The 14168-nt window shown below is 33.4% G+C and overlaps 1 protein-coding gene across 1 annotated transcript; it reads right to left on the bottom strand.

Moving 5' to 3' along the window:
- Window positions 1-532: 532 nt before the first annotated feature.
- On the bottom strand, window positions 533-13454 carry LOC124360762 (sushi, von Willebrand factor type A, EGF and pentraxin domain-containing protein 1-like). Its single transcript, XM_046814682.1, has 8 exons — window positions 13389-13454; window positions 9486-9552; window positions 8722-8958; window positions 5808-5987; window positions 5451-5624; window positions 4367-4546; window positions 3698-3806; window positions 533-2665 (listed from the first exon to the last, which is right to left on the bottom strand). Exons 1-8 carry the CDS (start codon window positions 13452-13454, stop codon window positions 2413-2415), a joined length of 1266 nt encoding a protein of 421 aa, XP_046670638.1. The 3' UTR covers window positions 533-2412.
- Between the last annotated feature and the right edge of the window lie 714 nt (window positions 13455-14168).

The raw sequence follows: 14168 nt of genomic DNA, 5'->3' as shown, positions 1-14168 counted from the left end.
GCTGTAATAGTGGCCATCTTGATTTTAACCCTTTGATTTCAAGAAAGACCAGTTGGTTCCTTAATAAGGGTATGCAAGTGTTTCTGTTGGAAAAAAAATGGAAAAACCTTAGATAGTTGTGTAATATAAAATTGTAAGTAGCATTCTTATGAATATACACAAATTTTATATTACAATTAGGTTGTTTTCTTGTTTGAATTATTTAGAGAAATGAATTATAAACAAAATTGTGTTTATTGATATGAATGAGTATTTAAAAATTCAATTAACAATAGATTCTACACTTACGTTTCTCAAGTACTGAGTGTTTTTATTTATAAACTCCTACATTCACTTCAACCACATTCTTATTGCCATGCTGTTTTGTCATAGTGTATAAAATACCTATTCAAAGTAATATGTAGGCGTGTTCGTCCAGTTATCCTCTATTATGTTGCATTCATTCACCTTAATTTACCAAATTTAGACCAGCTATAAAATTTGTAAACACAAGGATAATATTAATTCAGGGTGAAATTCAAGCAATACAAAATTTGTTTTCAGATATTTAATTTACTTCCCTCTAACAAATATGTACACATAATTACAATATTTCTTACAGGCGATATTTATAATCATTCACACAGACAATTCTACAATTTACACTAATTACATAAATTTTTACAAGTACATGAATATCCAGTAAACATACTAACGGTACAAGCACTGTATTTTGTAGTGTACTGTCTGAGGTATTACAGGCTACTTCAGTCCATGAAAACTAGTTTGTGTATATATTGTTATCTCATAAAATCTGTGTTTAATGTCAGTTTCAATGCATATATAAAAATATTTCTTATGGAGTCACAACCAGGTTAACCTGACTAGTAAGTTATTATTTTAGTATACTAGGGTACAATAGGCTGTGGTGAGCAAAGGAGATTGGAGCAAGGGCAGAGAGGTAAAGGGAGAAGGGTGATAGGCATGATGTTGCCTTAATGACTTACAGTATTTGTAACACAAAAAAACAACAAAACTCTGTGCAGGTCATTTAATTTTTGGTGTTATGATTTTCTATAGAAATGTGTTCAAAACTGATAGATCAACAGAAGCTTGCCTATGACAAGTAACAAATTTAGTAAATTCCACAATATATTTGGCTATCAAATTCTGGATTGATTAAAAGGTCCTAATTTGTAAATATCTACTACTCTAAAAAAATACCAAATCTTTCAAATATCATATTAATAGTCCTATCCAGGTTACACTAACAGTGTCTTATTGGGTGATGTATATCACATCCAGAGATTTTAAAATTCTGATATTCATTTTATTTTATCTGAACCGATTTGTCAATGTTCCTTATAAGGATGTTGATAAATTTATTGCGTTCGAAAATCGTCTGAAGGTGCTTATGTGCTGCATGGTCTACAATACATTATCAGACAGCAAACCACAATATATGAGCAGAGACTATTCTTCTGTATTAATATATAATTTAAGTATTTATTTATAAAATTTTAAATGAGAAGTATTGTTTTTATTACTGAACTGTTTAGTGTGTGTATTAACTTTGATTTAGTGTTATTTAACATCAGCTGATTTGAGACGTTCTAAAAAAAGTATATGTACTGAGAAACACATGCACGTTTTAAAAAAATACAAATAAAATTAAAAGTAAATGATTCACAACATTCTATAACTAAGTTTTTAAATAATATAGTTCCATGTAATTTTTCCCCTATTTTGTTTAATATAAAATATATAAATGATGTTACTTCAGTTTTTCATATTTCAGATTTAACAAGAAATTGAAACTTTTTATACAGTAATATTATTATAACAACAATAAATGAGTAAGTCAGGTATCATATAAAATAAATAACAGCATGTTTTGCTTAATACAAAACTTTTGTTTGACAGTTCACACAAGGCACTTAAAACTCTGTATAAAATATCAAGTCTTGATATATTTAATCTATTATCCACATTCATGTTTTTTTATTTCAATAAGAAAAAGGTTTCTATTAAAAAAAAAACAATTCTACTCACAAATTAAAACAAATACGAGCTAAATTTTTTCTTTACTACAATGATTTATTGTTTACTTATTTTTACTAATAATTATAAGTAGTGAGGTCAGCTAATGTATTATCTTACTTGAGATCAGATTTGAATTTAAAATATTTGTGTTATCTTTGGATTTTATAGGACTTTAAATATGTTTCAAGTAATATTTCTTTAAACTTACAAGTTGACATAAACTATAATCAAACATTCTGATAGTTCTCCTAGGAGTTAAAACTCAATAATACAAAATAGTAATTCTAGAAGCTATCGAAGACGAATCTCACTAACAAGTAAACCACAGCAGGACCACTCTCCGGGCTGAGGCTGCATGACGCTGATCTATTAAAGTTCTATACTTGTCGCTCAATGCACAGCTACACCGTTGATAGTCACAGTCGCCTTGTTGCTCCGCCTCGACACAGGTGATGGTTCATAGTGACTCGTGTGCTCGTACGGTGAATCGTACATCTCTTCGGGTTCACGAATATTGTCGTAGATGTTGTGGTGTCCTGAGCCATTGCTCAGTGTTGCATATGACATCACAGCTGCGCTCTGCTCTTCCTTTCTGACAGCTCCTTCCACATTTTCTGTGTTCTTCACTGGAGTTTCCCTACGCCTTGAACATGAATAAAATGTTTTTGTTTCAAGCATTTTGTAAGATAAAATAAGGGAAAATTTTATAAAACCAGATGGGGTTTTATACAACATGGATCAAATAATGAAACTGTGGATTCCACTGAACTTGGCTTTACTTTCACAGAATTATTGTGATAAAATGAACAATGTACCTCAATAGTGACAAATAATTGCACAGACTTTCTGTGTTTATATACCAAAATTGTATTTCTCTATTACAGTTCCAAAAAATTGAATTGAGTTGATATTTGAGAGGCATGATTTTCATTGCATATTCAAAAAATATAATTTAATCTTTTAAAAGGGAGTTTTTATACAAATGTTATTATTATTAATTATATAACCCTTTGATGGGTGCAGATGGGATATGCTATTATGACAGATGTACCTGGATGAGCATATGGCTGAATAATCCCTAGGAAGTTATAGTGTGAAACAAAACAGTATCAACACTTGTGTGGTTATTCTCTCGCACACTTGTCAACAAATTAACTACCTCTGAATAGTGAAAATTCAATCAAAGTCTGAAGAGGTTATTTTTTAATTTTGCTATTTTTAATAAAAAAAACCATAATTTTATAAATAAAAGAGTCATAACATATTGGATTTAAAACATGAACATTAAACAAATTTAATTAAAATTATATGTCCAAGAAAATATGCATAATTAGATTTATATACAGAATTTCATTAACGTGGGACTATATATATCATATAGTTTATATGGAAAAGTTTCAACTACTGTTTACCAATAACTAAAATTCAATCCTTTTTAAATGTTTAACAAGTTTTAAATATGTAAATTTGTACAAATTTCATAGGTTATAAATAATGTAAATTAATGAAAATCATTAGATTGGTTATAAAAAAAGTTATTTCTCTTCATATTATTGGATTTTAAGTAAAAAAATGATATTTCCATTGAAAAATATAAATGATTTTTGTACAGAGTAAAATGTTTCAAATACTGAGAGAAAGAGTAAAAAGACTAATTCAGAAAAAAACTACTCACAATCTGATGTAAATGAGTCCTAAAATAACAAGTAGGAAGACAACAATTCCAGCTCCGATTCCAATTGCTAATCCAAGGTTCTGAGATTCACTTGCAGCATTAGAGGCCACTGAAACAAATTGAGAATATAACCTTACTACTATTATCTGATGTTAAATTTTAGGTTAAAACAAAATACAATTCTTAATTAAGTTTTCTATATTGTTTATTGCTTTATTAACAATTTATAAATATACTTTGTTGGTTCATTTGGAGTATTATTGTAATGCAGTTTACCTATTAGAAGAAAGATACAATGGGAGTGTATTCATACAAGTAAACTTACACAAATTGTAATAAAATTTGATATTAATAGTAGAATATAAAGTAATTTTCATCATATATACATTTTTTTTATTTCTATGCTGACTTGTCTTAAAAACATATAACGTAGGTATTCTTTTGTGTTAGATATATCTCCAATTTCTTAATATTACAATGGGATTAAAACCTTTGTCTTGAAACTTTACATTCAGGTTATAAGACTGCTTTGCACAATTTCTACTTTATGTTCAATATATCTTTGATTTTGTCAGATATAGTGAATTACATTTTTATAATTAATTTTGATACATAGTTTTATTCTATACAACAAAGATGAAAGTAAAGAGCAAGCTGTAAGTTACTCACTTTCACATCTAGGCTCCTCCCCTGACCACACGCCATCCTCCATACACTTGCGTAGGTACGGCCCAATCCTCTGGTACTGTGGCACACAGTGGTACTCGGCTGCGCTGCCATAGAGTGTCGACTGGTTCACCACAATCACCCGACCATTCTCTATCATGCCTGGCTCACCGCAGTCCACATCTACACAAACAGTCAGTGTTTATAGTTATTACTGAGCCACACAGAAATGAATGAAATTATAATTTCTACAGATTTAAATTAGAAATATATAGTTTAGTACCTCAATTATTGCAGTTTTCCATAACTAAATTACAGCAATTATTAGTATTTTCAATTAGGTTATTAACGATATTAGATGTAATAAAAAACATTTTTATATTTATTGTTATTTTCAGAATGCTTAGAAATCCAAAAAGAAAAAAATATATATAGTAAATTTTTCTTTTCGGATTTCTTGGAGAAATTAGTTTTTGGTCAGTCGAAACCTAGTAGCCCAAAAGACCCTGGTTCACCTGAAGCATATTGCATAATTTTACTATTACGATTATATTGCATGTGGTCTGCATTTTATCTATACTAAAAAAGCTCATCATCTGGAATTCTGTTTTATATTTAGAAATTTCTGTTTATTAGATAATATTTTAACGTTTTTATTTACCAACACAGTAAAATGACATTTGTGCAAACTCATAAAAAAACCACTGATTTTACAAATAATAATTTCCTTAAAATTTCTTCTTACACAGTACTATAATTAAAATTTTTTTTCATATAAACTTATATGTTCCTTTCTTTATACCAATTAATATTTAAAAGTTAACTTAGATAAATGTAACTGGGTTATACAAATATATCTAAGTCTTATTTAGTCTTTGATTTTCCTGAAACAATATTAAAGGATGTGCATAAATTTTCAGGTATTTACAAATAAACTTTATTTTTTTCATTTTTCTGAATCACTAAAAATGTTATAAATTTATATAATATTATGACTGTTTTCAGAAAACTTCTATAAATGAACTACCAGCATCAGAATTCTATTCAGATCACAATCTGACATATACATTGAATGGAAACTACTTACATTTACAGATAGGAATGCGTCCGCTCCAGATTCCCTTTCTAAGACATATGCGGGTAGAGTTACCCTGCATGTTGGTACCCCTGGGACAACTGTAGTGGGCCACCCCTCCAATACTATGGGTGGATGTTTGCACTGACACTATGCCTTCAATCTCAGGTTCACTACACTGTATCTCTGTAACATTATAAACAAATCATTCCATTGTGGAAGGTCCAATGTTAGAATTTTTATTACTGAATTATGTTTTTGAAATTTTTAGCTAAATTAAATTAATATTAATATATATATTAGCTGTATATTAATATATTTGTGTTTTTATGACAAATCTTGTCCAACATATTCATTCTAAATTTTTACCCTTGCAGGTTGGAGTCTCTGAGCTCCAAGTTCCGTTCTCCAGACAGATCCTCCGGGCGAACCCATCAAGGTGGTAGTTGTCCTCACACTCATACAAGACTGCTGAACCGTAGTACGTAACATTGGATGCAAGGGAGAAACGGCCATGAGGGGGTGGTGTAGGCATCCCACAGTCCACAACTGGGGTAAAACACATATCGTTAATAATACATATTGGTTTCTTCAACTTATTATATGTTAGATAAGTAGGCTATTTAAAAACTTGAATGTAATTATGTTGATGGTAAAATAGTTTTAATGTATCTTAACAAATCCCTAAAAAATGTATATAAATCTTTGAAAGAATAGTTTTTAATGTTTGTCTAAGTAAATTGTAGCTAATTGCTAATTGTGTAATGCAATAGTTGAACACATAAAATACTCTAATCACAGAAAACATAAAAAATGAACTTTGTATAAGAGATATATTCTGGTTTTCAAACCATTCAACTTTTTATTTTATACAGTAAACCTTATAAGTAGAACATAGATGGTAAATGGATAGTAAAAGGGAGAGAAAAATAAAAGGTACTGATATCCACAATACAGACTTCTTAATTTAATTAATTTAACCCCACATATGGAATGGGGTACCTGGTCCTACACAGTTACTCTAACTCTAGTGATAATTTTGTTCTATCTAGGAAAATTGATATAGTTGCATCAAAGAACCTGGGTGATAAGTAATATCCAAGCTTTCTAGTTCACATTGTGTCAAAACATTGCTAACACAGTTAACACTTTGGATGCCAAGCAAATTTCAAGATTCGTTTTGAGTAATGCCATGCATGTGAGCTGTGGGTGTTGCCTGAGTGCCAGTGGTAAATGGCCTATAAACAGCCAAGTGTGCCAAGCACAAAAACAGCTATTTTGTTATGTTAGACTAAAAAATTGTATAACTCCTATCCTAATACTGATAAAATGGACAATTTTTGTTTTGTTTTGTAGGGTATGAAATATACTGTTTATGTAATAACAAAGTTTTATGATAATATCCAAAAAATATAAATAAATAAACTAAAAAAGAGTAAAAATAAAAAACTTTTTTTTAGTTAGAAAACTTATATTATTTTACTATTTATGTAAACATATGTTACATTTTACATTAGTATGTATAAATTATGAACCAATATAGAAAATCTCAGAAAGAAAATATTGAGAAATAAAAGTTTTATAAGATTTTTAATAAAACTTTACATTTGGACTAAAATGCTAAAATATTGACAATGTAATGTAAGGGCATGTTATTGTAAGGACTTTTCTAAACAAAACTATATTTATTAAACTAGCATTGAGATGGTTGAAAAACATTGGTTAGGACCTAATGCATGTTCATAAAAAATAAAATCATGAAAAATAGCCTATTTTTTATATTATTTGCTTTACTCACCCTCAGTTATTATTGGCAGAAAAAAGTCCAATCTTCAATCACTCACTATTTTTTTAGTGCCTATAGTCTATAGCATAGGCCTATTGAAGAATGTTACTAAGTCTATAAAAAACTATGCAAAGAAATGTCTCTATATAAAATATATACATTGTTACATAAACGTTCAGTCTATTTACACTCGTGGCGGGGGAGACAGTCAAGGTGGCAACCCCGGGTGCACTTGACACATACTGTCCTGGACCTTATACTATAACAAATTATATATCAATTTGTTAAGTAACTCTTCCCCTTTCGTTTGATGTATCTGTTATGAAGATTCGCTTACTATATGATTTAAAAAAATAATATAATCGCAAAGCCGAAAATATCGGCCTGCGGCACACTTCGTGTTAAACGTAATGGGCCGAAAACATCGGCTCTCGGCACACTTCGGTTAAACGTAAAAGGGCCGAAAATATCGGCTCTCGGCACGCTTTGGTTAAATATAGTGAGCCGATAATATCGGCCCTTGGCACCCAAAGGGTTAAATTATTGACATATTTCGGCCTCACTGTGAGGAACCGCACAGGACACAGCTATGGCCCAGTATTCAGCTGTATAAGTGGATGATATTATCAGCAGCTTTGGTTTTAATCTGTTGAATGAAGATAGCTCTCCACATTGAGGCCAAAATAGTTCAATAATTTAATAATAGGTTAGCACTCTTTTGATGCAGTTTGAACAGGAGAAATAGTAGCCATGTAATCTTAAGAACTAAGAACATGTTAGCATCCCTAGCGTGTCTTAACATGTGAATGGAACTAATTAAGACCTTTGGTTTTTGAGATGATCTCAATTCACACCAAGTGTCCATGCATAGTAAAAGAAGATGTTTTTAGCATTAGTATTGTAATTCTAAGATAGCATTAGGCTCAAGAACTAGTCATCTCGATCCATATCCACTGTTGTGGTGTGCAAACCCTTCAGTACTGGAACCCAACCCATTATTTGAATACCAATAACACACAGATTGACATCTCTTCTACAGACTGCTTCAGACTTACAGTGCCCCTCTCATCAGTGTTACCAACTATTTTTGTATTATTATCCAGCCAGGATCAGATAAAGCTGACACCACTGTGCCATTTACAGTAACATGTTGTTTAATGCAAACACTGTGCGATCTATGGTACCTTTGTGTAAATGAGCAGTAGTCTTTGAAACGTGACAAGCGGCAAATAAAAAAAATATAGTCTTCCTGTCGTAGTATATATTCTTGTTTGGAGGTAGTTTATTTGAATGAAAACAAACTGAACATAATCATGACGTATGGTTCTGAGGAAAACATAGTCCACCCAGGTTACTGAGGCAGTGATATTTGGACTATCCCTAAGCTTAATACGGGCCATCAAACTTTAAATTGCTCTGGCCCACCATTTTCTTCAGATACTAGTGTGTATTTGATGGTAAATTATTGTTCAGGAGTTAAGAGTGTTCAATACTTACAGACACACTCTGGTATGGTGCCACTCCAGTGTCCATTCTCCTCACAAGTACTCAATGGATCTCCGACAATCTTATACCCTCGCTCACAACGGTACTTGACTAGCGCCCCGATCTTGTAGGTGGCCACAGACACAGCTGAGTCTGCAGTTCGGATGAGAGTCCTGCCATACATTCGGTCATTGTTGGTCACTGACAGGATGGCGTGGTCAGCTAGCTTTGGCTCAGGACACCTAATCTCTGTAAGAAGAGAGTATTAAAGAAATGCAAATCATATTTATAGTCTCAGGAAACTCCAGGATATTTTGTAAGCTCTTGACAGTGACAGTTTATTCATAGTTTAAAAGACAGTGTATGTAGAATAATTGTCACAGTATTACTACCTTAGCATTGAGTAACAGTACTGATCAATGTCGCACAAAATTATTGTTAATTTTATGATAAAATACATAATACACAAGCACACACAATTAGAATAAATGTATTTGGGAGTTTGCTTTTTAATATATGGATTATTCTAAAATAACTAAAAAATTTAAAAATATTTCCAATTGATTGTTGTATTGTATTACTAGTATTTAACAGTAAGGACTGCCAGTAACAAATTGCATTTCTGCCTTTAAAAAACTACTAAAAGAATTCTGATTCCATCAAATTACAGATTTTTAATACTTTTACAAAACGATAATTTACATACACTAGTAATTCTAAACATTTATTGTATATTTTGTATCAATCAAAATTGACTTCAAAATAAATTGACCTACCTTCACATCTGGGTGAGGAGTCACTCCACAGTCCGAGAAGTAAGGCAGCGACGGTGAGTGGGGCCAACTAGTGCGGTAGTTGCGCACACAGCTGTATGTTAACTCACTATCCAGATAACGTTGTGCTGTTAATGTAGTTTACATTTCCATATGGTAATGGTGACACCTTTCCGCAATCAACAACTGTACACATTTCAAAAGTCAAATTACATGTATATAAATAATATTATGTCAAAACAATTTTATTTTTTCAGTTAAAACGTTTTTGTGTTAGTAACTAGTTCATTGGCAGAAAAGAAAACAGGAAACATTAAACTTTCATTCTCTGAGTGAATGCACTTTTGGGGGTGGGGGGGGGGGGGGGTGGGGGGGGGGGGGGGTGGGGGGGGGGGGGGGTGGGGGGGGGGGGGGGTGGGGGGGGGGGGGGGTGGGGGGGGGGGGGAAAAAAGGTTTATACATTCTACTATGGTGTTGGTGTAGAAGACACCATAGTATCAAAACACAGTGCTACAAGAATCATAACAACTATAATACAAAATAAATATCTCCTAGAATATTCAGTTGTCTTGAAGGAACAATATCTTATCGCTATCGGTCTGGAATGTGTTATCGTTGACGATAATACGCGTCTGTGATGTCTCAGGCGCTGAAGATACCATTTAATCCAATTATCACGACGTCTAGCCCAATAACTGCCCCATAAAGTGTCAAAATATCACCCCCTTGACATTTCCTCTGGCGGGTGCCTGACGTGTGATAGCCTTCTGCGTCTCACATTGTTTGATGTGTTACATAAACATTTCACACTTTCACTGTCCTACATCTTAAAGCGCAGTTCGTGTCTTCATTTCCTCCTGAGACCCTTAAGTACCGATAATGCCAGGTCGGTTCTTGTACCCGCTGTAACGACTCCAGCTGCGGAAGTTGCCTATTGCTGGCCTCCACTTATTTACCCAGCATCTCGTTTGCCTCAGCCGCCATTTTGTTAAGCAAGAGCCTTCAAGTGGCCTTGATTGCTTCGTACTACCACAAGAGAAAGAAGGACATTCCTGCTCCCAGAATGGATGACTGTGGTAACTAGTCCTTTTTGAGAGTGTTATAATAATTGTCGATAAAATGTAACTAGTCTCGTGAACCTACATTTCCTGAACAGTGTATTCACACGTGTATTATAAATCCTGTTTCACGTGTGTCAGTCCACCACTCTCCCAACAGTCCGCAGGAGCAGAGCCTGGGAGGTGTCATTAATCCGTGACAAATCTCACTCTTTCGCCACGGACCTGCTGTTGGCAGTGCCCAGACATACGTGAATCGTCTACTGGGAAACGAAATACATTTGCCAGTACAGTTTCTTACGGGATTTTATAAGATGGAAATTCCTAGATCCCATGAATAATGTAGAAGATTACACAAGTTCTGAAGCCACATTGTGATGTTGAGGTAAGGAGTGAGAGATAGACCTCAGAACCGATGTGGCAGTGGCTGGCTGATTGGTTGCCCAAGGCGAGTGTCGAGTGTCGACCAGCTAGACCTCGGCCCCGGCTAGACCCCGGTGCGGTGGGGGACTGGGATTGGGTTACCCGAAACAAAACCCATCCCGCCTGCATGCTTCCACATGGCGGCTGCTACTCTTTCTCTACACGGGCTACTCAGTTGTCACGTCTTGAGCTAGACGAGTTTGTAAAAGGGTTGTTCCGGTTTTCCCTTGGAAAGATTTAAAATTCCAGGATCTAACACGTGTATCAGTTTATCTCCCAATGGAGAATTTTTAAGAGAGGCTTGAAAGATCCAATGTTCACAATATAATCAATCTATAGGGGCGTCAACAGTTTCTCCTAAGGATGCCTCAGATGAAAGTTGTTTGTAAACATTGGACTGGTCTTGAAGTGCTCTAATCGTAGTCAGATGATGTCATCAATTTTATATATCTATAATATTGCTTTACTCAAGGTAAATACAATGGAAGAGAAGGGGAAATCTACAGCTACTACAAAAGTACAAGTCTAGGGTCGTTCCATACTTCACACTAATTGCTTATGGATATCACTATTGTCTGAAGTGAGAATCTCTTGAATCACGGAGGGCTGCAGATGATAGAAATTTAACTGTTGGTTACCTCGGTATATAGTTTTATTTGAACTTCAGTGTAATGACTTAAAAGTATTTAAGAATGTTTAAACATTTAATCATTTATTTTTCGTTCCAGCGAATTTGCTAAAAGATGAAACAGGAAACACTAACAATCAATTTTCAAAACTATAAGTAAATTTTTAGCTAGTAACATTGCAAGAAATTTGATTGTCAGCATCGATTTATTCTATTATACTAAATTATTATATTACAGTTATATGATTTATAAACTCACGGTACTCAGATGGTAGTCAGATTGTACGGCGTACGCCGTAAACAATTCCAGTAAAACTCCTTCAGTTTGTAGTCAACAAGCCGACTATTGATTTTATTGACTCTGCCACCTTTATTATCACAGAAAGGTCTTATTTTCACATTTTTTGTAACTGTGGGGTGCAATTCTCAGCCACACGCTAAGAGAGCTGGCGCCTCCAAGCCAGCTTGATTTGGCCCTTATATTCCCCAGGTAGACGTCCATTACCTGTGTCCAATCGCCTATTCCCCACTGAATATGGTGCTTTTCATGTCTTGCCCTCTTCAGAGTTTTGTTTCGGCCCATTATTATCTCCAACTACACCTCTCTTGTGTATTTTTTGCCGTCTTCAAATTGCTTTCTCTGCTCGAAAATCGATATACAGCTGCGATCGATTATTAAATTGGAAATGTTTATAAGAGGTAGGAATGATGAAATTTAATAAACGTAACAGTAGTCTTTAATAACCTTTAATGCTATATTTAAAAGTAGTGGAATTTTTTCTTCCTCATAGAAGATCGATCAACTATTTTTGACTTGTTCTATGTCTACGGAAAACGTATATTGAATTAATGTAAAATGTACTGGATATTATAATAAAACATTTAAAGGTAGCCTAATCATTATTCCATACTTCTTAATTTATTATAATATAATTCGGCAAACTTAGTGAAATATGACTTTGTTACTTATAGGTTGAAAGAAGAAAATAATTTATTAATTTGTTATTTTTTGAACTTGTATAAGGAGGTACGGTTACTATATGTTGGCGTTTTCGAATACATACATTTTATCTTTAAATATGTTTTTTAAATCACAGAAGTAACTGGGAGGTGGTTGCTTATTGCTGAAATAGTTACGGTATAATGTGTTTACTAAATGGGCATAGTTTTATAATAGGCTATTGAACTCCAATACATTTATTTTACGCAAACTGTGGTAGTAGTGATATTAGTCTGTAATTTGCTAAAGTAAATGTAACATTCTTGTATTCAAATTAACGTTTAGACATTTTATAAGTGTACACGCAACATTGGAAATACTGATATACATATAACTTAACCGACCATATAATATTAAAAACTGTGACCATTTTATTCAAGTTTTAATTCTAACGGTTCGATGAACAATTCATTATTAATTCTGCTAGTTTGTTGTCGAATTAAATCACGCTGATGTATAACTGCTTTATGATGATACTGTATAAATAATAATATGCACGCTTTAAACTATAAGACTCTCCCAACTTGCTATGGAAGCCTGGAAGGTGATAGAAGCCCACCGCGCTCCGGAATGTCAATCTGAGGTGAGGACGATAACATCAGGTGGGCTATAGGAATGTCAGACGAAGAAAGGCCGTTTCAGTCTCGGCCCAGTCTGAAAAGTATTGACGAGCCGCCGAGCTGCAAGTCCAGCCTGCAGACAAAAAACTGCAGGAGAAAGGAAACCACTCGGCCGTAGAGGGTTCTGGGAACGCCAGGTCCGGGGGTGAGCTCAAGACTGTGCCAGTTTTAGCTAACCTGCTTGTACTCATAATTTGGCTTATGACCTCCATTCAGCTGCATGGTATGAAATGTAGCTGCCATTTTAGTACGCATTTTTGATATATACATATGTTTTTGCTTAAAGCAGACATTTCAACAAGAAGCTTTTTCAAGGATATCAGTTCTTTATTTATGGACCGGATGCTTGTATTCAACAATTACTTTTTCAATATACTAGGCATTCTATTGTGTTTTACATAGTAAAAACTAGATTTAATGCATTAAAATAATATTATGCAACATAGTCAATAACTATAACATTCGATGGTCAGTACAATGCACCTAAAGAGCGACAGTTCGTTAAAATGTCAATATCTGCTTTATCACAACAAATTAATTAATCTGTTAAGTATAGTAAGTAATTGTGTTATAAATTAAGTAATTTATACTTCTTATTAATCTGCCCTGAAATACATACAAATTTAACAAATTAGTATCATAGATTAACAAACACATACGTATATTTTCCAAGCCCAAAATTAATTGCCCCCCCCCTCCCCTTAAAAATTATTAGATAAATGAATTCGATTTGATATCGGTCTAATATAGTACTAAAATGTAATAGTATACAATTGTTTCTGTTATTTGCTAAAGACGTTTTAAGTAGAAACACGATATAAAAAATAATCGGCAAATTGTCAGATAGCATAGGCAGATCTGCTGCAGAGAGTATACAAGTCAGCTGTACTACGCTAGTCAGCTGTAACTACGCTATCTTCTCTTCAGCTTGAACTGCTCTCTCAGAACTGATAACTT

This window comes from Homalodisca vitripennis, chromosome 1 (assembly GCF_021130785.1).
Source record: "Homalodisca vitripennis isolate AUS2020 chromosome 1, UT_GWSS_2.1, whole genome shotgun sequence".
Taxonomy (NCBI): Eukaryota; Metazoa; Arthropoda; class Insecta; order Hemiptera; family Cicadellidae; genus Homalodisca; species Homalodisca vitripennis.
Note: the sequence above shows the minus strand (reverse complement) of the source record. Positions and strands in the feature narration are given on the sequence as shown.

Excerpts from the sequence above, each read along its gene's own strand:
- LOC124360762 (XM_046814682.1), bottom strand. The coding sequence starts at position 13,454 with ATGGCAGCTACATTTCATACCATGCAGCTGAATGGAGGTCATAAGCCA. Across the intron at positions 8,959-9,485 it reads CTCCTCACCCAGATGTGAAG|AGATTAGGTGTCCTGAGCCA; the intron begins GTAGGTCAATTT and ends CTCTTCTTACAG. Across the intron at positions 4,547-5,450 it reads ACGCATTCCTATCTGTAAAT|ATGTGGACTGCGGTGAGCCA; the intron begins GTAAGTAGTTTC and ends CTGTTTGTGTAG.